Source organism: Vulpes vulpes, chromosome 11, assembly GCF_048418805.1.
Source record: "Vulpes vulpes isolate BD-2025 chromosome 11, VulVul3, whole genome shotgun sequence".
NCBI lineage: Eukaryota > Metazoa > Chordata > Mammalia > Carnivora > Canidae > Vulpes > Vulpes vulpes.
In genome coordinates this window covers 26,384,245-26,407,964 of record NC_132790.1, presented here as the reverse complement: position 1 = coordinate 26,407,964, position 23,720 = coordinate 26,384,245, and the positions used below count along the sequence as shown (strand labels likewise).

Below are 23,720 nucleotides of genomic sequence, written 5' to 3'. Positions count from 1 at the left end.
ATTAGCCAACAAACCACAAATGTCTGAAGTCCTGGCTGCCTTGGAAACTTATCAATGCCTTTATATATATATATATATATATATTTTTTTTTTTTAAATCAGGCTTTCCTAGTTATTCTCAGCAGGAGTTTTGCTTTGCTACAATCTGTTTCACCATAGCCAAAAGCAAAATCTATATTCTTCATAAGCAGTGGAGAGAACAATTTTTTTCATCATGAAACCACAGACCCTTAGTAAAGAGGGAATGAGCAGTGAAGAAGAAGACAAAAGTGGAGAAGATTCCTTTGAGAAAATCAAGAAAGGGTTATTAACAAAGGTAGAACATGTGTGGTCCAAGTCCCAAAGAAAATTAAAATCTTACTAGGAGGGACACCTGGGTGGCTCAGTGGTTGAGCGTCTGCCTTCGGCTCAGGTCACGATCCCAGATCCTGGGATCGAGTCCCACATCGGGCTCCCTGCAAGGAGCCTGCTTCTCCCTCTGCCTGTGTCTCTGCCTCTGTGTGTCTCTCATGAATAAAGAAAATCTTAAAAACATTTAAAAAATAAAAAAATAAAATCTTACTAGGAAAGGAAAAATATACTTGAGTGAGACAATTACAGAATGTCAAACAGTTATAAAACTAAACATTTAAGAGCTAAAGAACATTAAGAGCATAGAATAGGGCTGCCTCACTGGCTCAGTCAGTAGGGCACATGATTCTTGATCTTGGGGTTATAAGTTAAAGCCCCATGTTGGGTGTAGAGAGTACTTAAAAATAAAATCTTGGAAAAATAAAAAAAAATAAAAAATAAATAAAATCTTGGGATGCCTGGGTGGCTCAGCGGTTTAGCATCTGCCTTCAGCCCAGGGCATGATCCTGGAGTCCCAGGATGGAGTCCCACTTAGGCTCCCTGCATGGAGCCTGCTTCTCTCTCTGCCTATGTCTCTGCCTCTCTCTCTGTCTCTCATGAATAAATAAAATCTTTTAAAAAATAAAAAATAAAATAAAAATCTTTTAAAAAAAAAAAGAACAACAAGAGGTAGAGGTGCACAACAGCAAAAAGGAGGACGGTGAATCCAAGTACATCTTCCACAACAAAACATACATAAGTGCAGAGATATATAATAAACAGAAGCTATTATCCATATTTATCTCAAGGTTACCTGCTTGTACTACCCACCAAACAACCACTATCAAATAGAATATGTGAGGGGCACCTGGGTAGCTCAGCCTGTTAAGTGTCTGCCTTCGGCTCAGGTCATGATCCTAAGGTCCTGGGATGGAGCCCCAAATCAGGCTCTTTGCTCAGTGAGGAGTTTGCTTTGTCCTCTCGCTCTGCCCCTCTCCCACTCATGTTCTCACTTCTCTCTCTCTCTCTCAAATAATTTTTGTAAATGGAATATGTGAAAGAAGAAATCTTAATGTTAAATTAAGCATACCATTTAGAATTAGGAAGGTGAAGACCTAGGGAGTGAACCACAAATGTGTTCTAAAACCAAACTAAAGTGGTTTCTATTATCTACTTTTTTGTTTACTCCTTTCTAAGAGTGCAGATGACAGCCAAGTACTGTCTTAATCTAATGCAACTGCTCATTACCAACTTGCCCAAGACAAGTAACAATTTACAGCAGGCAATATAAAGAGTGATTACCTGGTAAGAAGGACACAGAGAAAAAGTTAAAAGCTAATAAAATGTTAACACTAAACTTTAAGGCTGCTTATTTAAGTACCATAATTAACACCACAGATTACTACTACATGAATTTAACACTGCTTGTATTTTAAAACTATCCTTCAGCAAAGAACTAATCAAATTGTTACAGCCCACATACCAAGAACATATAAAATTCTTATAACTTTTGACCTAATAATTAATTTCCAAGAATTTATCTAGGAAAATAATCTAAATGGGCACCTGAGTGGCTCAGTTGGTTAAGCATCTGCCTTTGGCTCAGGTCATGATCCTTGAGTCCTGGGATCCAGCCCCACACTGGGCTCCCTGCTCAGCAAGGAGTCTGTTTCTCCCTCTGCCCCTCACCCCTCACGTATATTTGCTCTCTTTCTCTCTCAAATTTCCATTTGTTCATAATTGCAAAACAAAAACTGAGAATAACCTAAAAGTCCAGTTTTGAAGGAATGGTTAGGCTAATTATGGATAGTCTATACAATGTATGATCATTCTGCCAAGAAAGACTTTTTAATAATGTGAGCTATTGCTTTAATAAGATAGGAAACCATTTAGGCTAAATGAGACATGCAAGCTGCCAGATTGCCTTATAATTTCAAACAAAGCAAAAAAACCTATTAAGCAGGGGTGCCTAGCTAGCTCAATCAGTAGATTATGTGACTCTTGATCTTGGGGTGGCGAGTTCGAGCCCCACACTGGGCATAGAGCCTGCTTTAAAAAAACATTAAGCATAGAAATGGCAATAGCAAAGGTAAAAAGAAACAGCAATATAATTGTAGAGGTCACAAAAGGAAAAAAATAGTGATAACATATCAAGTTATCATATAAAAATATGTGAGAATAAGGAAAAAATGTTTCCAGAGATTAGAAAATTAAAGCAGAATGATCAATGAAGAAAAAGGGAGTTGCCATGGGAAGAGAAAATACACACAAAATAAGGCATGAGATTCTTTCCCCAAAGCATTTATAGTATAGCTTATTAGCGAAGACAAAGTTATAAAAAGTTTCTTAAAAGGACAGAGACGATGATAGATGCAATGTCACAAAGTAAACAACCACTAAATGAAGCTTATAAGCAAACAGTGCAGTAAGTGTCCACCCATCTGCAGAAGGAAGAGAACCAAGGCTGAGAAGGAGAGGCAGGCTTTAAGAAGGTGGGATGAAGCAGAGACTAACTGGTAAAACTTAGATAAGCAAACAGATGGAGAAAGTGCAATTCCTGTGAACAACAAAGCATGAAGTATGAGGGCTGGACAGTGAATAAATAGGTTTTGCTAGAGCAGAAAGGCTGCTTAGAAGAGTTGTACAGGAAAGAAAAAAAAAGAAGAGCTGTACGGGTCAAAAAGATAAGCTGGGGAATAGGGTGTTCTTTACTTTTCTGTGAAAACAATGCCAAATTTGGGCAGAATCTCCCCTGCGTACAGTATAAAGGAGCTACTTTTGGGATTCCATCGGGAACCTGTGTCAGTCACTCAGGTAAATGTTTTGTGTTTTGTTTTTCGTTTTTTGTTTTTAATAAAGCTCTTTACCAGCCACATGAGTATGCCTGATAACTTCTACAAGTACAAAGATCCTGGGCTGAGGAGACTGCTTAGACACTATCACTCACTTACCTGGGTGACCCCGGGCACACTACAACTGCTCTAGCCCTCAGTATTCCCCATTCCCAAAGGGATAATATCTCCCTCAAATGAACCATTATGAATGATTAAACATGATTTAATATAGTGTGTCTGGTACAGTGTTGGCTACATAACTGATATTCATTAAATGTTAGAAACTTCCCTGTAAGGTAAAAGAAAAAGTCCACTCAACATTTTTCAGGGATAAAAATTTCTTAGAATTGTAGGAAAATATAAGGAATTCAATGAAAAAAAAGGCACCAAAGATTTTTTTTTTATATAGTGAGGCAACTCAAAAGTACTTACTAAATTAACTGCTAAAAAAATTAATGATAATACTCAAATTTCAAGTTGCATCTTGTTCCTTTAGCTTAAAGAATTAACCTGATTTGTACCTTGATCTGGAAAGAATAACGAGCAGCCTAGGGCTGTAGGCTCATGGCCAGATACTAAATATTTTAGGCTTTGCAGACCATAAGGTCTCTGTCACAACTGTCCACTCTGCTGATGTAGCGTGAAAGTAGTCATAGACAATATGAATGAGTATGGCTATGTTTCAAAAAAAAAAAAAAAAAAACCCTTTATTTACAAAAATTAGCAGCAGGCTAGATCTGGCCTACTGACTAGCTATCAGCCCCTGGTGCTTTTTGCATCCCCTGCACACACACACACACCCCCGCCCCCAGCTTATGTTGAAACCTAATCCCCAATGTGATGGCATTTAGAAGTGGGGCCTTGGAAAGGTGGTTAGATGAGGGCAAAGCCCTTGTGAATGGGATTAGTGTCTTTATGAAAGAGACCCTAGAAAGCTCCCCTGCCCCTTCTACCAAGTGAGAAGACAGCAAGAAGATGACAGTCTACGAACTAAGTCAGAAGATTCCACATCTAATTAGCATCTTGATCTGTGACTTCCCAGCCTCCAGGACCATGAGAAATAAACTTCTGTTGTTTATAAACCACCTAGTCCGTGATATTCTGTTATCGCAGCCCAAATTGACTAAGACACATGGATTGGGGAAAGACAAAGTAAGAGAGTAGAGATCAACAGGATTTGCAAGAGCAGGTATTTAACAAGAGTAGAGTGAAAACAACTGTTTCCTTGTTGAAACCAGAAATGGCCCAAACAATAAGACAGAGTTTGGCAGCTTGCATTAGATCAGCACGGTTGAAGAAATAGGAGACACACAATAAGAGATCACAGAAGCAAACACAGGTATAGGAATACAGGAGAGATGAAGGCCCTGTAGATCTAGGTGGAACAAGACCATCATATGGTTGCCCCACTATATCCATCACCCTGACACAAAATCCTTTGGACTTAATTTCTGCTGTTTGAGGCAAAGAATCATTCATGCTAGTCCACAAGGTGGAATGATAGCAATATTAGAAAGAGTGCAGGATTGGAACCATATCACAATGCATTTAAATTTACCATCCACTGGATAAATACTAACGGTCTTTACCCTTGTGAAGTCTGTGCTTCTTCATCCATAAAATGGGAGTAGTATCTACTTAAACAAGGTTGTTTTTCTCATCTAATCCTCCAATACCCACTGGGTACAGATTCTGGGTGTATAAATTGGTAGCCCGACTGGCCTGTTGGACTCCTTGGTCTTTCCTTCTCTCATCTATACTGTTTTCTTAGTTCTTTATAAGAGTCCTGACCCTATCATCTTCCTGCTTACTAACTTTTATTGACTTCCAAGATTTGTAAACAAGACTCCAGCTACATTTTTCCATTCCTGCAATACCTCTCCTCTCCCCAGCCTTAACATATCTCACTATACCTAGATCTGCCATATCCTGTCTCCTCTAGGACTTTATATATGCCACTTCTTCCCAGAATGGTTTTTCTCCTTCTCACTATATGATTACTTCAAAACCCCGCCCTGTCCTTTGTGAAGCCTTTCCCACTAACCCAGAGAATGACAATTGGTTCCTGTAGGCCCTCATAACATTCTGCACTTATTTCGATGGTAGTAGTATTTGTTACCTGTATTTTTATTACTTGTCTCTGTTTCTGCCTCCCTAAACTAAGAGATTTCCTTGAAGATAGGGATGATCTTTAGGTATATGTCTCAGTGTAAGACAGTGGCTTAAAATTTTTTTGTTGCATGAACCAATAAAAAGATCTTTAATACCATTAGAACCATTTCATACTAAAGTCTTTCAAAGAATTTGTTGTCTAAAGGGAGCTAAAGTTAGCAAAGCTTTGCTTTATAATTAAGGCAAAGGTAAACTTTAGTATACTAAAAAAGTCCAACCTTTTGAGGTTTTTATTATAATAGTTTTACAAAATGAAACACCAGACAAAACACAAGAGAAATGGCAAAACAGAAGTGAAAGGAAAATAAGTCCACTGCTATTCAGAAAAATAAAAACCAAACCAAAATTGAAAATGAATTATCTTCAAGCTTAAAAATTTTGTGGTAAATACATGTGATGAGGAAGATGGTTTGACAACAGTTCATGCCAAAACAAAACAAAACAAAAACCCAACAGTTTTGTTGCTGACAAATTCAGTATAATCAAGGCTAATGCAATCCTTAGCAGTATTAAGAATTTAGCCTCTAGGTGGAGAGATAGTAAACCTCACTACCCGCTATAATAGTTAGGCATTATTTGAAGTATGAGGGTCAGCTCTGTGTGGCATATTTAAAGAAGACCAGAACAGTATAAGAATCATGAAATAATCAAAAACTTTTAGGGACTTTTTTTAAGACTCTTTCCTTCATTAAGCATTGACTGTGTATCTAATACATTTTAAGTACCATATTAAGTGCTGAATACATAGAAACATAATCTTTGACCTCAGAGAGTTCACTGTAGTGCCAGATACACAAATGAGGAACAGAAATTCAGCGACATGACTGATACACATGCTTATGTGGTGGCGTGACTCTTGTGCGAGTGAGAAAAAATTTCACAAAGCACTTACATTTCACCTGGGCCTTAAAAGAATTTAAGTATAATTTGACAGGAAGATAGAGTCTTCCAGGCAGAATAATCATAGGTGACAAAAGGTCAAAAAGGATTCAAAAAGCATACTATATTACAATATCTTTAAGTAATGCAGTATGACCAGAACCTTTGGTAACAAAGGACAAGGAACAAAGAGATTAATTAGAGAAGTTTAACCTAAAAATTTAGATAGAAATAATCATGGTTTTTAAGTACTTGAATATTAACACCAGGGAAGCAGATTTTGAATCACCACAAAACTTAACTTTCAAACCATTGAAACTGTCCAAATATAGACAGCAATTAGTAGAGTCACCAGAATGGGAAAAGTATCCCTATTTATGTGTAAGATCAATCTCCCCCTGGTGTTCCAATTCACATCTTCTCTCACCTCTTCATAACCTTAGCTCATCAGTTTCCTCTACTCTCCCCAGCACCATCAATTTCTCCCTAATATGATAATATACAAACGACTTAATATCATTTATCTGAAGAAGAAAAAAACTCCTAAGCTCTTGTCCCCCAGCAGGTATTGGCCTGTTTCCTTGCCCCCCTTTACAGCAGACCCCTACAAAGAAAAAAAATATATATATATATATATATTCAGTTTCTCCTTTCTCACTTTAACCCATGCTACTAGGGCCTTCTTTGTTACACCACTCTCCCAAAACTGCTCTTTAAAAGTCACCAGGAGGACCTCCAATGTTCCCCAGGATCAGTTTATAATATAGACACAAGAGTTCAATAAATGGGTATAAAATAAACAATCTTTACCTAGCCTAAGAACTATGGACCTTTCAAATCAAAAACTAATATCAGCCCTATGGAAAGTATCAATCTAGGATAAATCACCTCAGCTTCTGCAAACAACGATCTTCACAATAATACTATCCATTTCCTCTGGAAAACCAGGAAGGATAGTTAGACTGGACAGTCTTGCATCATCTTTATCAGTATGAATAATCAGAAAACACTTCTTTCCTTACATATCTTCATAATTGTATAACTTATTTTAATCCAATCTTCTAAAATAGACTGAAGCACAGTTATTGTGATTAGGTGTTTCTCCTAAACATTCTTGCTCTCTTCAAGTCTATCCTTTTATGTATCTAGTTCAAGGTCTTATACATAAGGGATACTCCATAAATGTCTAATAAATAAACTGTAAAACCTAACATATGGGACCTAGTACAAAGGAAATTCCATAAATGTGAATTCCCTCTCCAAAACTATTCCAACTTGAAGAATGTATAAATCTGATAAAACCTCCCTATCCTACATGAACAAATTTATCTTTTTCTCTCTCAGAAGTACTTGCATTTTAAAAGAACCACAAGAATAAGGGATCCCTGGGTGGCGCAGCGGTTTGGCGCCTGCCTTTGGCCCAGGGCGCGATCCTGGAGACCCGGGATCGAATCCCACATCAGGCTCCCGGTGCATGGAGCCTGCTTCTCCCTCCGCCTGTGTCTCTGCCTCTCTCTCTCTCTCTGTGACTATCATAAATAAATAAAAATTAAAAAAAAAAAAAAAAGAACCACAAGAATAAGAGACCGAAAGAGAGTATGTATTGAATTTCAGATACTACAGGATATCTGAGTGATATCCTGAGGCAACAGAAACTTCCCTAATCACCAAAGTGATTAAACATCAGTCTGACCCTATCTATCACTAGAAAGTCAAACCATTTCTTTACTAATCTTATCATTAAAAAGCTATATATAGTAATTAAGCATTGTAAAAAGGCTAGTAGAGTCTGGCAGGAAATGTATATTAACGTTTTTTTCTGGAGAGACAAACAATAATTGTCTCAACTATAATTTATCCCTTTTATCCTTTTTTCCTATCAAGGATGGCTGCTACTACTTTTTCCAGTACTATAGTGAGCATCATTAAAAAAATTTTTTGTAATTATGTATAGGTATATATTCATGAATATATCATAAGTGTCATACACATATTCATATATAGGGCAGACACCTATTGATGGAATCGCCATATGGCAAGAAATGTGTATCTCTTCAACCTTCCTAGGTATGGCCAAACTGCTATCCAAAATGGTTATACCAGCTTATACTTCTCCAGCAGCGTGTAGTTCACCATTATTGTCACTAATCAATAATAAATTATGCCAGTTTGATGACCTTTCATGATTGGGTTTAACTTGCATTTCCCTAATTATCTATGATAGTGAACATCATTGCAGACGTTTATTGGCCTTTCAGTTTTCCTCCTTCTGTGAAAGGTCTACTCAAATCCCCTCACCATTTTTATAATGAGGTGTCTGTCATAGTGATTTGTGGTTCCTCATATATTTTGGATATTAATCTTTTGTCAGTTATTTCATTGAAAATATTTTCTTCCAGGACACCTGGGTGGCTCAGTGGTTGGGCATCTACCTTCAACTCAGGGTGTGATCCTGGGATCTGGGATTGGGTCCCACATTGGGCTCCCTACTGGGAGCTTGCTTCTTCCTCTGCCTATGTCTCTGCCTCTATGTGTGTGTCTCATGACTAAATAAATAAATCTTAAAAAAAAAAAAGAAAATATTTTCTTCCATCCTGTGGTTTATTTTCTATTACCTTTTATCATAGAGAAGTGTTTTAATGTGTCCAAAAATTATCAATATTTCTTTCATGCTGCTTGTATGAAGAATACTTCTCTACTCCATTTTCAGAGACATTTGTAGTATTTCCCAAGCTTTATAGTTTGACCTTTAATCTGGAATTGTGTATGGTATAAGGTAAAGATCTATTTTTTTTCTTGTTTTCTGTATCGTTAGCTAACTATCCACAACTGAAAACACTGTCTTTGCCCCACTGATTTGTAATGCCACCTGTCATCTACCAATCAAATATATGAGGGCATGTTACTGGACTCTTTTATTTTTTTATTTTTTTGATTTTTAAATTATTTAACACTGGTTATCCAACTATCCTGATACCAATACCTCACTGTTTTAATTAATACAGCTTTATAATAGCTTAATATTTGGTAAAGCAATGTACTCCAAAATGGTCTTGACTGTTCTTGGCCACTAAATATCCTTTTTGATAAATCCCACTTAAAAAAGAAGTTCCCTTCTATTCCAAGTATTCTAGCTTTTTATTTATTTTTATTTTTTTAAGATTTTATTTATTTATTAAAACACAGAGAGAGAGGCAGAGACACAGGCAGAGGGAGAAGCAGGTTCCATGCACCGGGAGCCCAACGTGGGACTCGATCCCGGGTCTCCAGGATCACCCCTGGGCCAAAGGCAGGCGCCAAACCGCTGCACCACCCAGGGATCCCTCATCTGGGATTTTTAAAACATACATTCATGAGATTGGCCAGTATTTTTCCTTTCTTATCCTGCCCTTGTGTGATTTTGATATCAGGTTGTAAAAGCCCTCTAGAAGAAATCTAGAAACACTTTTATTCCCTGGAATTGTCAGCATAAGGATTACCCATCCTGTACTATTCCGGTAACCTGCAAAACCCTGTGCCTGGTACTTCTTTAATGGATAGAAGTTTTCTTCCACTTTTTATTGTGGAAAAATCTCAATCCTGGAGACCCAGGATTGAATCCCACATCAGGCTCCCGGTGCATGGAGCCTGCTTCTCCCTCTGCCTATGTCTCTGCCTCTCTCTCTCTCTATCATAAATAAATAAAAATTAAAAAAAATATTTATTAGACCTCTATAATAAACCCCAACCTATCCATCCCCCAGCTTCAATAATTAATTCACTGCCAATCATATTTCATCTAATCCCCTAATCATTACCTCCCCATTCTCCTTGAAGGAATGATTCTGAAGCAAATCCCAGACATCATATCATCTTACCTATAAACATTTTAGTATCTCTCTCCTAAAGGACTCTTTTAAAATATGTAACCAGAAAACTGTCACATTAAAAATTTCATAATCTTTAATGCCAACAAACATCGAAAGAGTATTCAATTTCCTGACAAACATTTTTATAGTCTTTCAAATCAGGATCCAAATAAATTCATACACTTAAATTTGTTGTATCTTTTAATCTACAGGTTTCCCTTCTATTGCTCTTCTTTCTCTTCTTCTCTTTCTCTTCCTCCCCCTCCTCTTCTTCTTCACATTATTTGTGGAAGCAAATGGACCATGTATCCTACAGTTTCCCACATTCTGGATTTGCTTATTACATCCCCATGTTACTTAGTGAGAAGATTTTACTATTTGTTCAAGTTTTTTTTTTTTTTTAAGATTTTATTTATTTATTCATGAGAGACACACAGAGAGAGATACAGAGAAACAGGCAGAGGGAGAAGTAGGCTCCATGCAGGGAGCCTGAAGTGGGACTCGATCCTGGGACTCCAGGACCACACCCTGGGCAGAAGACAGGCTCTAAACCGCTGAGCCACCCAGGGATCCCCTGTTAAGTTCTTCTTAAGTTACATTTCTATTCATACTTTTTATCCTCGAGTAAGCTGTGACAGGTTGCATTTTCTGGGAAGTTGACTATTTTATACTTTTCAAAAGCATGACATATTCTATACTTATGGGGTTTTTATATCTTTATCATATCTATAGTTGTATTCCCAATACCATTCCTAACATTATTTATGCCTTTTCTTTTTCTCTGACCAGTCTTGCCAGAGATTTGTCTATGATATAAATCTCGTATTAGTTCCATGAATTAGATTTTCAGTTTATTAATCCTCTTCACTGTTTGTTTTCTAGTCCATTAATTTCTGTTATCTTTATACTTTCCTATCTTCTTCTTCCTTTGGGTTTAATCTGCTATTACTATTCTATCTTCAGTTGGCCACTTAACTCAATAATTTTCAGTCTTGGGACGCCTGGGTAGCACAGTCGACTGAATTTCTGACTTGGTTTTGGCTCACGTTGTGATCTCAGGGTCATGAGATCAAGCCCTGTGTCGGGCTCTGTGTTCAGTGCAGAGTCTGCTTGAGACTTTCCCTCCCTTTCCCTTGGCCTCTCACTCAAATAAATAAATCTTTAAAAAATATTTTTTTCAGTCTTTTTTTCAATTCAAATACCTTACAGATTCTAGGACACACATTTCTTCATATTAACATCTCTGAAATTGGGATGTTTCTTACAATGGAAGTCTTATAATCACTGTCAGCCAGGGAGTAGTGATGATGTCACTGTCATTGCTTATTTATGTATAAATAAAGACAATTAAAGAATAAGCTTGCCAAAAAAAATGTAGTGATTTGTTGGTTATTCCTGGTGGCATGACTGAACAACTGTAACCTCTCACTATTAGCCAACAAGCATATTATAGACCATCTGAGGAAGAACTAAGAGTCTCATCTGAAAAACTTTTGTTGAAGCCATTTGGCATGCTCAAGAAAGCATCAGCATCAAAATTTGATGGATGCCAGCAATGTCAAAGAAAATGGTAGAGATAGCTACGGGAAACTCTTCTAAGAAACACTGTATCACAAGTGTTCTCTATGACACAGTAAGTAATACTATGTAGAAAGACTCAAATCTCCATGATTCAGTCAAAACCTGATTTAGAAGAATCATGAAAAACAGGAATATTCTACAAATTATTACTTCACTTCCTTTTATAAACATATGCTCAACTGATAAGCTAAATCTATATCTAAATAAATTTATAAGAGCTCTTTCAGGGGATCCCTGGATGGCTCAGCGGTTTGGTGCCTGCCTTTGGCCCAGGGCATGGTCCTGGAGACGGGGGATCGAGTCCCACATCGGGCTCCCTGCGTGGAGCCTGCTTCTCCCTCTGCCTGTGTCTCTGCCTCTCTCTCTCTCTCTCTCTCTCTGTGTGTGTGTGTGTGTGTGTGTCTCCCATGAATAAATAAATATATTTTTTAAAAAGAGTTTAAAAAAAAAAAAGAGCTCTTTCAGTAAGTATAAAGTTAAAAAGTCTAAGTAAGGGGCTCCTGGGAGGCTCAGTCAATTAACGCATCTGCTTTCCGCTCAAGTCATAAATAAAGAAATAATCTTAAAAAAAAAAAAAGTCTGTATATCTTACAAATGATGGCATCTTAACATTCAATGAAATTTAATACAGGCACTTAAATTTTCCTTAGTTTTGCTTTAGTTGTATTCCACAGATTTTTAGTTATTTTCACTGTTACTAAACTCTAAATATATTCCAATTTCCATGATTTTGTTCTTTACCATACATTATCTGGAAGTTTGTTTTCGCACTTTTAATTTCCAAACATGGACTGGGAGGGGGATTGGCTTTATTTATCATTAATTTCTAATTTTAGTGTATTGGGGTCAGATAACATGGTTTAAATAGCAATCTTTGGTATTTGTTGGAACTTTCTTTGTGCCTAATTATGTGCATGTTCTACATTTGTTTAAAAAGAATGTATATTCTCTAACTTGGGAAATATATGGATTATATATATATATATATATATATATATATATATATAGCAGCAGATCAAGTTATGCATTGTATTTCTTTTAGTGGTAACCTTTAGATTTTTAATATGCATCTGACTGAGAGCCTAAAGTTAATCAATATCTCTTTCTTCCTGAACTATATATAGAACCTTAGAACTCATTAATACTGATCACTTTCTCTCCCAGCTTACACTTTATCCTTGTCCAATATTTTAGCTCCACTTTGGTTTTAGCCCCCACAATTAATCATTTTTGTTTTATACAGTCAATCTTGGCTTAGCTTACCTGATTTCTTTGTTCACCATGACTTCTTGTATCCTTTCTCCCTTGTTAATTTCTTTTCTTCCTGAAGTGTATTTAGTATAATACTTCTTTCAGAAACATCATGGTAAATTCTCTGTATTTTTGTTTATCTGAAAATATTTTTAACTTTCCCTCACTCTTGAATGATAACTAAGCTGAGTACAAAATTCAGATCTCTCTTGTTGAAGCCAAAATTCTGGCCTCTCTTGTTGATTACAAGATGTCTGTTCTCAGCCTGTTGCTCCTTTGTCTTTGCTTTCTGGTTGCTTTTTAAAGTGCCCTTGGTATTCTACAGTTTCACTGAAATATATGGGGTTGTTTTGTTCATTTAATTCTTTCTAGGGCCTTTTAAGTCTAAAACCTAAGGATTCATGTCTTTTTACTAATTCTGAAATATACTCATGTCATCATCTCTTTCAATTCCATGTCTCCTCATTCTATTTTTCTCCTTCTGTAATTACTATTAGATGTTGGGTATTCTTTTTTTTAAAAAAAAGATTTTATTTATTCATTCATAAGAGACACAGAGAGAGAGAAGCAGAGACACAGGCAGAGGGAGAAGCAGGCTCCATGCAGGGAGCCTGATGTGGGACTCGATCCCGGGTCTCCAGGATCACACCCTGGGCCAAAGGCAGGCACTAAACTGCTGAGCCACCCAGGGATCCCAACTTTGGGTATTCTTAATCTTTCATTATTCTTCATCTTTCAGATTTTCCTTTATCTGTTTTGCATTCTCAGGATTCCCAGCTTACTGATTTTTCTCTTCATCTGTATATGCTATTGCTTATTTACTAAGATTTTTTTTAACTTCACTGGTTATATTTTTCATTTATTTTATTTTTCAAATGTACCTGTTTTATAATGTCTTACTCATTTCCTGGGATGTCAATTAATTCCTTAATGTCTCTAGTCACTTAAAATGTGCTAATTTAAATTATCCTTCAAGCTGCTATCCTACTATCCCAGTTCCCAGAGATATAATCCTCTTGCTTGTTATATCAGCTAACTCTCATTTATGTTAGAAAATGGTTTCCTCTCGTGTCACATTTAATTATAAGTTCATCTTCAGTTGGGCTTACTTCTTTTTAGAGAATCTCTTCTGGCCCAAGTTGGGAAAACCCCTTGGAGTCTTGTTTTCCCTTTCTCCAGGTGACCCAGGGGTATTGCTATTTTGGGGCCAGCTTGTACATTAATTTCTCAGTATGGTGATACTTAAATGATATAATATAAATCCAGATCCCAAATATGAGCAAAGCTTATGTCTTGTGCTTCAATTTCTCAGGAAGCTTTTTGTCCCATTTCCTCTCTGCATAGAGCCCAGGTAAATCAAGACAAGATTTCTTATTACTACCTTGTGTCAGTGGGAAGATTTTTCTCTATTCACCCTTTCACTTTGAATGCACATAAGAATTCCAGTTTTGTGCAGAAGTCTTAGTTTTGGTTCCTTTTTCTACATGGTTAAAATTCAATCCACTAGGAACAGAAAACCAGAAATAACCCCTCACCCCACCCCTTCACCCTGCTCCAGGGCAACACAGCATGAACTCAAGGGCTTACTAAAGTTTTGGTTTTTAGTTCCATTTCTATTTCTAGGACCTGGAGATTTTTCTGTCTTTCTTGCAAGCTCAGGAATGCATTTAAAAGAATTGTTAGCTCAATATCATCTAGCTTTTCTGGGTATTTCTGGGAGAGGAGTCTTCTTATCTCAGTTAGCCATCTTGCTAAAAGAGAATCTGGGCTCTCCAATCCATTTGCTACATTAACCCCATACTAGTAATTACTCTAAAATACAAAGATGGAACTCCTCTTTAAAACTCTTCACTAGATCCTTACTCCCGAGCACAGCATTTAAAGTCCACTATTACCTAGTAACTGCTTATTTCTGGAATTCCATCTCCTTCCACTCTCCCACATGTACTCCATGCTCCAACCACTCCTACTTACAATCTCCAGAAGTCTCCTTGTTATTTCATAGTCCTGTGCTTTTAAATATACTGATTTTCCTTGTCTTTATCCTGTCCTCATCCACCTACTGAATATCAAATTCAAGTATCTTTTACTGAAGCCATTCCTGACCCATCTGAGTTTGATTCTCTTCTTTGTCAAACAGCTAACATTCACTGAGCTCTTTATATGCCATACATTCTAATAACTCATTTAGTCTTAACAATCTTATGATTTCGTTCACTATTACTATCCCCATTTCTAAATGAGGAAATTAAGGTACAGAGAGATAAGCAATGTACCCAATGACACACAGCTATAAACAGCAGAGCTAGAATTCAAACATAGGCAATCCATTTCCAGATCCTGTTCCGTTAACTTGCTCTATTAATATATACCTTATTGCCTTCTACAATTATATCTTGCATCACGGTTATAACTGCATTTATTACACATTTCAGTGGCATGTTTATATACCAATCTTCCCAATTACACTGACTTGAAGAGAAAGAATGTTTTTATTCTATTTGTAGTTCTAGTGCCTAGCACACAGAAAGGTCTCAAATAGTTACTAAATTAACACATGACTGAAGGAAACATCCCCAAAGCCACTGCTTTAGTCCAGCCCCTCTTCATCTGTCTACTCCTGAACTACCAAAATAGCACCCTAACTGGACTCCTTTCTTCGTTTCTCTTCACATCTTTCCTCCCAACTCCAACCAAACTGTCTTTCTAAAGCACATTATGATGTCATTCCACTTACTTAAAAATCTTTAAGGGCAGGGGTCCCTGGGTGGCTCAGTCAGTTAAACGTCTGACTCTTGATTTCGGCACAGGTAATGATCTCAGCCCTGTGTTGGGCTCCGCACTAGGCATGGAGCTTGCTTAAGATTCTCTGTCTCTCCCCATCCTTAAAAAAATCTTTAAGGGCTCTGCCCTATCTACAGGAAAAATAATCTCAAATTACTTTGTCATGACATTCCATGCCCTGTGATCTGTGATCTAACTTCCACAGTACGTTCTCTTCTCCTGACCCCTCCAGTCACACATTCCATCTATATTCAACTCCTTGTCAGTCCCTCAATATGCCAAGAGGCTTCATGCTTTTGTACATGCAGGTTCTTCTGCCTGTAATGGCCATCCCCTCTTCCTTCATGTGGTGAATTCCTACACCTTTCAACATACAGCTCAAATTCCTCAGCTTTCCTCCAGATTCTTACTTATCCCATTCCTATACTCTTCTGTTGGCATATGCATTTAACCCACTTACCACTTTGTAATGTTATTTGGTAAGGCATTTGTCCAACCACACTGTGGAATCCCAAAGAATGGGGACCATGTCTTATTCATCTTTTTCATTGTATTATCTTACAGAGTATGTGCTCCCAAAATGCTCATTGAATTAGTGGGATAATATTTGACAAACATATCCTATATCCTACACTCCAAAAAACCTCATATAAATGAATTCAAGGGTAAGCAACTCATCCAGATTAACTGCAAATTAGGCAGGAGTAGAAATATGAATGAACAAAAACTAACACCTCCTAAATTCCTGCTGCTCGATCCTGAATTCTATAGAATACAGATATTCCTTCAATGGCGATTAATATTTAGTTGGTGAGGTAATCTCATTCTGAGTTGTTTCCTGCATTCGTATAACACATAAAGACATGTTCAAATTCTGGAATATGTGTCATTAAGGATTAAAAAGTTGAGTCATTTTATACAGTTTAAAACAAATCCTTACAGCTAAGGGAAATTCTTGTCCTTTTACACTACAATCACATGATTTCATTATTCATTAGTTCTAAATGCAATTTAGGCTGCACACATAGCAAACATTGTCTGCCAACTGAGTAATAAACCAGAACTACTTGTTTGTCACAGAAAGAGGAAATTTTTTAAATGTATAAAGTTAACCCTAAGTGAACAAGGAGGTTGGGTAGGATTAAAGTGAAGAGATAAATAAGGTACTATTCAATGTTTGAAATGCACTTTTAACACGAAAAACATTTTTTTTTAAGTTCTAACTGCCAATTTAAAACATTCATTGGCCTTTGTCTAGCTTTTCTCTTTAATTATTACCCATAGTAGATGAAAAAGAACTAAAAAGGTCTTGGTTTCAAGTTCAAAGGCAGTGTCATTTAGAATGATCACTTTTGATTTCAAATCAAAAGACTAAATGAATTCTTAAAATTCATTAATTATTACCAAAGAGACTTAAGTATTGCTGTTGTATATACAGTTGACCACTGAACAATACAGGGGTAATGGGTGCTGACCCCTGGCACAGTCAAAAATCCACAGTAAATTTTGACTTCCCAAAAACTTTATAGCCCGTTGTTGACCAGATGCCTTACTAACATAAACTGCTGATTAACATATACTTTGTATGTTACATGCATTACATACTATATTCTTACAATAAAACTAGAGAAAAGAAAATGTTAGGAAAATCCTAAGAAAGAGAAAATACATTTTATAGCACTATAATGTATTCATTGAAAAAAACCCATGTACAGATGGACCCACAGAGCTCAAATTCCTGTTGTTCAAGGGTCAACTGTAGTTGCAAAGGTACCTATGCATGCCTGTGTGCTACATTTTTTTTAAAATCCGTGGACCTAGAGGAGCCCCAGTGGCTTAGCGGTTTAGCGCCGCCTTCAGCCCAGGGCGTGATCCTGGAGACCCAGGCGGGATCGAGTCCCACCTCAGGCTCCCTGCATGGAGCCTGCTTCTCCCTCTGCCTGTGTCTCTGCCTCTCTCTCTCTCTCAATCTCTCTCTCCCCTTCTCTAATAAATAAATAAAATCTTTAAAAAATAAATAAAATCAGTGGACCAAGACTGTCTCTAAATTTAGAATATAAGCTTCAAGAGGAAGAAATCTTTGAATAGTTCATTCACTAATGTCTCCCAAGGACTTAGAATAATGCCTGGCACAGCACAGGCATTCATTTTATACTTGTGAATATTCCTCAAAGCGGTCCAAATACTTGTTCAGTATATGCAATGAGCTATATAGATCCTCAAGGAACATAAAGTTGCAGTAGCCTTCGCACAATGTTGCACAAATCAATTGATACTATATCCAAAAGCAAACTGACGATGCATATAATAAAACAAAACATTTTACACAGGAGTCCTTAAGGTTCTGAACTTTAAAGCTTGCCAAGAAGCTAGCAAAAAACAAAAATGTCACCAACACAACCAAAATTTTCAACAAGTACAAACTCTTGCACTTATTTCATAGACAATTCCATTCCAAAAGAGCCATGGGGCTTCAACAACAACAACAACAACAAAAGTATAAGAATTTCTCTTAAACACCAATCATTTACTACAAAATTTAATTTCCAGTATTATAAAACAGGCCTGACCTTTCTTTCATCAAATGGCCTAACTATGCCAAAAGAATATTGCTAAGCAATATACTTGTGAATATACCTAAAGCTGCTAATTCCGTTGCTGTTTCCCACTCAAAAATACAATGTAAATATTTATGAAACTGGTATCTTTTACTTTTTCCCTATAAAAAGCCATCATCAGCATTTAACTGAGAATTAGGGTATGTTTTAGTCCTTCTTTATGGGTTACTCTTTCGGTCCTTGTTTATCTGCTACTAAGTCATTATGACCATTAGCTGATAACTGTCTACTCTCTTTTAGTCCTCAGTCCTCCCTTCTGTAGAATGAGGGACCTGGGTTAAAACAATGGTTCCTAGCTTTCTTTCTGCGACACTTTGAGAATTGGTAAAAGTTACAGGTTACCTCTCCATAACAATGCACATACACGTGTATATAACAGTTTTATGAATCGCTATTTATAATAGCAAAAGATTGCAAACAACCTAAATGTCCACCAACAGATGATTAAGTAAATTGTTAAAGCCATTCAATGAAATTCCTGGCAGCTGTAAGTAGAATGAAGAAACTTTCTATATAATGATATGACAAGATTTCCACAATGTATTTTGATATGAAAAAAGGAAGTTACAGAACAGTGTATACAATATACAACCTTTTGTGTAAAAAAGATAAAAAACTAAAATAAATGTATGTGAATTTTTATGTGTAAGCATAAGGAAACCGGAAGAACAAATGAGAATTTTGGTGTTGGTGGTAAATGAGTAAAAGGTAGGAGGAAACTTTTCATTGCATACTTTCTTATATTCTTGTTTGTATGATGTGAATGCACTGCGTATTAAAATTTTAAATTAAAAAATTGTATATTACTTCAAGGAGTCCAAACAACCCACTGAAACTAGAATTCCCAAACGCTGCTCAGGAATATTCTTCTATAATGATTTGACTTATAAGCCTGTAATCATATATACTCAATGATACAACAAGAACATTTAAGGAAAAATATTTTTCATCACAGTCCTCATAAATACATAAAATAATTGGTGGATATTCAGTGATTCAATAGATCCTAATTAGGAATCTCATTTTATATAATTTTCCTTAATTACTGATACACTTTATGACAAATTTGTTCAAGGGAAAAAGTTTGTACAAATTATCGAGCCACACTCCCTCACATGGATCAAATTTCAGACTATTTCACAAAGGAGTCCAGACATTAGAAATAAGAATAGAAATTTCTATCCTATTTGACCATATAATAGTACTCGTAGGGAAACCAGTGAAATACTTTTTTTTTAATCATAATCTCAGAATTTGAAGCAAATTAAATAGCATGAGATCCTCACACATCACCCACAAATTAGATGATATCTGGGGAGGCCTTCTTGCCTGATTTGAGCAAGAATCAGATAGAACCGGGTTTTCATCCTCAGGCAAGTTACTTAACCTCTCTGGGCCTCAGTTTCATCTGTAAAATGGAAATAAAAGTACCTATCTGATGTGAAGCTCACAAGAAATAATAAGAAATAGAGAAATAAAATGTAGAGATAAAAATAATAATAATAAAGTACCCTAGGGCAGTGGAAGGTGTCTGCTTGAACCAAAACAGACTTGCATTTTGGAACCTGCAGTTTCTAGAGACTACATTTCCATACACAAGCAACGCCTTCTTCTTTTCCCTACTGAAAATAACACACTGCAGAATTCCCAACACAAGAGGCGCAAATATCTGGCCTTTCCTAATAATGCCTCCTGAAAATCTCCTCTTAAGTGAGCATTTCTTATCAAAGAGCTCTAGACGTTGTGCTGATTGGAAGGGTCTCAAAAGAGTCCTAAGTGATAACAGTTTGGTTTTGTGGTGTTTACCGGACACTTTCTATGTCAAGCTCAGCACCAAAGAGTGACAGGCTATGGAAGGTGAGGAAAAAAAAAAAAAAAGAAAAGAAAGGCAAAGAAGTTGAAAGCAACAGTCCTGCAACAGACTTTTAACTGCCAGGACGACAGTCGGAAACCCACACTGCCGTGGAGCTTAGAAGCAGCCCCTGCCAACCAATCTCCATTTACGAAACTTTTAAACCCCATCCAAGTTTTGTTTTGTTTTGTTGGTCTCCAGCACTACTGGAGCTTATAAGATTCTGGAATCATTATATATAAATAACCCCGATTTGTTGCTTCCACACTCACTATGTGCCAAGCTCTGTGCACGGGCATGCGTTTTTCCAGACTTTGTGCGGGCTGCACATGGGCGTTCATTCTCTCGATGCACTCCGCGCCGAGTCTGAAACGCTCCCTCCACATCCTCAAACGCCACCCGTCCCCCTCACGACCCGCGCGTTCGGGCCCAGCGGCCCCCTCTCGACACGCAGCACCAAGCCGAACACTCCTCTGACCCCGCAGCGCCCCTGCAGAGGGCGGAACCCTTCTTGCCCGCACCGTGGCAACCCGGCCCTAACTTGTTTCCCTCCAAACTTCTGACTTCCGTACGGCGCGGGATCCCCTCACCGCCCCCCCAAATCCGTGCTGCCCGTACTTCATTCCGAAGTTCAAAGCCGAGAACCAGCTGCACCCGGACGGAGCCCAGCCCCAACCGCACGAGAAGTCGGCTCGGCCGCTCGAGGACGGCCTGGGACCGTCCAACCCCCTAACCAGGCCGGGCCGGGCGCGCTCGGCCTCGCCCCGGACCCCAGAGGGAGGACGGGAGGCTCCACCTGGCTCGGCGGCCGGCGCGCGCGGCTCCTGCTCCGGCCTGGGCCCCGCGGCGGCCGCGCCCCCGTCCCGGCGCGGGCGGCAGCGCTCCGGGTGGCCGCGGCGGGCGCGCTCGCCCTGCACCTCCGCGTCGGCCTGGCCGTCGTCGCGGGCCCGACGGCGGGCCCAAGCCGGGCCGCGGGCTCGGCAGCGCGGGCAACCCGGGCCCGCGGCGTCGGCGGCGCGCTGGGCGCAGCCTCGGCACAGCGAGTGGCCGCACGGCAGGGCCGCCGCTTCCCCCGGGGTCTCCAGGCACCCGGCGCAGCCCGACTCCTCCGGCCGCGGCGGCGGCGGCGGCGGCTGCAGCGGCGGCGGCGGCGGCAACACCAGCAGTGCGGGGCCAGAGGCTGCGCCCGGGGCCCCAGTCTTGGCTGCCGCCATCTCGTCACAGCGGCCCCGTCGGCCCCGCCGACTGAGAGCTGCCGCTGCCGCCGCGGAAGAGGCCCGAGTACTCGGACCTGCCGCCGCCATCTTGTTTCCCGTTTGAAGGGAGAGTCCGTTGCGAGGGAGAAGAGTAGAGGGCGGGGCTGCGCGCGGCGGGCGGGGCTATCTACATATTTATGAGGGGCGGGGCTCCGGGGAGCCCGGAGAAGGTTCTCCCGGGGCCTGATTGGCGGAGAGCGGGACTTCATTAATATTTATTAGTTACTTTATATGCCGTCTTCAGCCTCGCCCTCCAGTCTTTGCAATTTCCTTATTGAACCAGATGAAGTTGAGGACTGAGGGATTTGGAAATTCTGAGTGATATTAAACTTTATGAAGTCATTACACGTATTTATCCTGCAATACCCTGATAACTAAGGCTAAAGTGAGCGGGGATTCTGTGAATTATCCAGAACCTTCCCTCAGTGCTTCATCTAAGGGTAGCTGTTGTGACCAGCCCCTGCGACCAGCAGCTAACTACCAAAAATAACAGCTTCTTGTCAGTCCTCATCTCCATCCATACCTTCGCAGAACTTCCTTCTCTTGGCTGGCAAAACCGTCCTTTCCAGGGTTTTTTTCTCAACCTCTTAGCTCTGTCTCAGGCTGTTTTGAACTCTCCACCTTGTTTGGGGCTTAAATGTGGGCATTCCTGTAGGCTCTGGCCTCTGTCCTCTTCTCTCTTTGGGTGCCTCACCCTCACCTCACACTTTCTTCCAGCTTAAACTCTCAAATTGATATCCACAGCCCAGACCTCCTGAGTCTAGCCCTGCACGTTCAACTGCCTGCTGGAAACATTATCTTGGATGTCTCCGTTCCTCGTGCACAAAACTAAAATCATTGTCTTACAAAACAGCTGATTTCTTATTCCCCTTATCCTATTAAAGGTACTATCCTCCCAGGACCTCAAGCTCTAAACCGAGTGGTCTTTACTTTTCCCTCATCCCCAGATATGTCAGTTTCTTGGTCCTGCCAGTTCTCCCACCAAAATTGACTGTTTTCCTATCTTCTCTTCTTCCTCTCAGTCCCATTGCCCAAATCATGTCTCATTATCTCTCACCTAGATTACTACAGTAGCTCCTCTAGGTTGTCCTCCTGCCCACAGCCTCTCTTCCTCCGATCCATCCTCTACAGCTCTTAGAGCTGCTTCCTAAAGGACAGCTCTGGCCATGTCATCCCTGCTGGGGCTAGTCACCAATTGAGGTGCTCAGACTGATGGCAGCCCTCTTTCTGGATGCAGAGGGTGTATGATTTTAAAAAATGGCTCCCCTCTGATAGATGGTTCTACTATAGCAATAATCCCACCCTTTGCTTTCTTTGCAATAAGGTAGATACAGACCAGGAGGAATTAAACAAATGGCATTTCCTGTTGGGAATCTTTATAGAAGAGGAGAACAAAATCAAAAAAGCAATGTAATGTCACAGAAGGCACCAGAGGCCCTGGGTTTCCATGAGATTGCCCAGAAACAGTGTATGAACTAGTGGTAAGCCAGAGTGATTGGTGTAAGTCAGAGAGCAGGAAAAGGAAAGTAGATTCCCAAGATGAGAACCAGATGGCTAAAGAACAGTCAAGAATTGAAGAAGAGTCTTTGAGTAATTGAAACAAGACCTTGTGTGTACAGAGGCCCAGTCAGAATCCTAGCAAACATAGAAGTATGGCTTCAGCTGGACTGTCCTTTATCGAGGGATCCTCCTCATTTCATTCTCCAGTCGAGATTCTTTTTTTAAAAAAAAAAGATTTTATTTATTCATGAGAGACACAGAGAGAGAGAGAGAGAGATGGGTTGAGGATACTTTGCCCAGATTCTGACAGGGAGGCCTGTGGCCCAGAGATCAAGTGAATTACAATAAAAAATGGGCCCTTGGGGGAGCGTAGGTGGCTCAGTCAGTTAAGCAGCCAACTCTTGATTTTGGCTTGGGTCATAATCTTGGGGTCCTGGTATCAAGCCCTACATCAGGCTCCACACTCATTGGAAAATCTGCTTCAGGATTCTTTCTCTCCCTCTGCCCCTCCTCAGGCTTGCTCAAGCACACTCTCTTTCTCTCTCAAATAAATAAATATATATTTTTAAAAAAAGAAAGAAAGAAATGGGGCCCTTGGTCTGGGCTCACTTCTGACAGTTTGGGGTTCTTAATCTGAAGCCTGTTTAGTGTTGGAAGAGTTGAACCATAGACATGCAACATGCTCTCTTGGAAACAAAGACAGGAAATTATCTTTTGCAGAGGGAAGAAAAAACAAGAGGTCTGAATAGCACTAGACCAAAAGCCAGGCAATCTGGGATTGGTCCTGGTCCCTTTACCCCTCTCATTAACTCATT

At 39.2% G+C, this 23,720-nt stretch overlaps 1 protein-coding gene across 1 annotated transcript in view; it reads right to left on the bottom strand.

Annotated features, from left to right (window-relative positions):
* RNF169 (ring finger protein 169) overlaps positions 1-21,462 on the bottom strand; it is an 80,731-nt gene extending 59,269 nt beyond the window's left edge. Inside the window, exon 1 of the mRNA XM_026010618.2 lies at positions 20,946-21,462. Coding sequence (XP_025866403.2) covers positions 20,946-21,453 — 508 coding nt within the window. The 5' untranslated portion in view covers positions 21,454-21,462. The remainder of the gene's footprint in view (positions 1-20,945) is intronic.
* Positions 21,463-23,720: the final 2,258 nt, after the last annotated feature.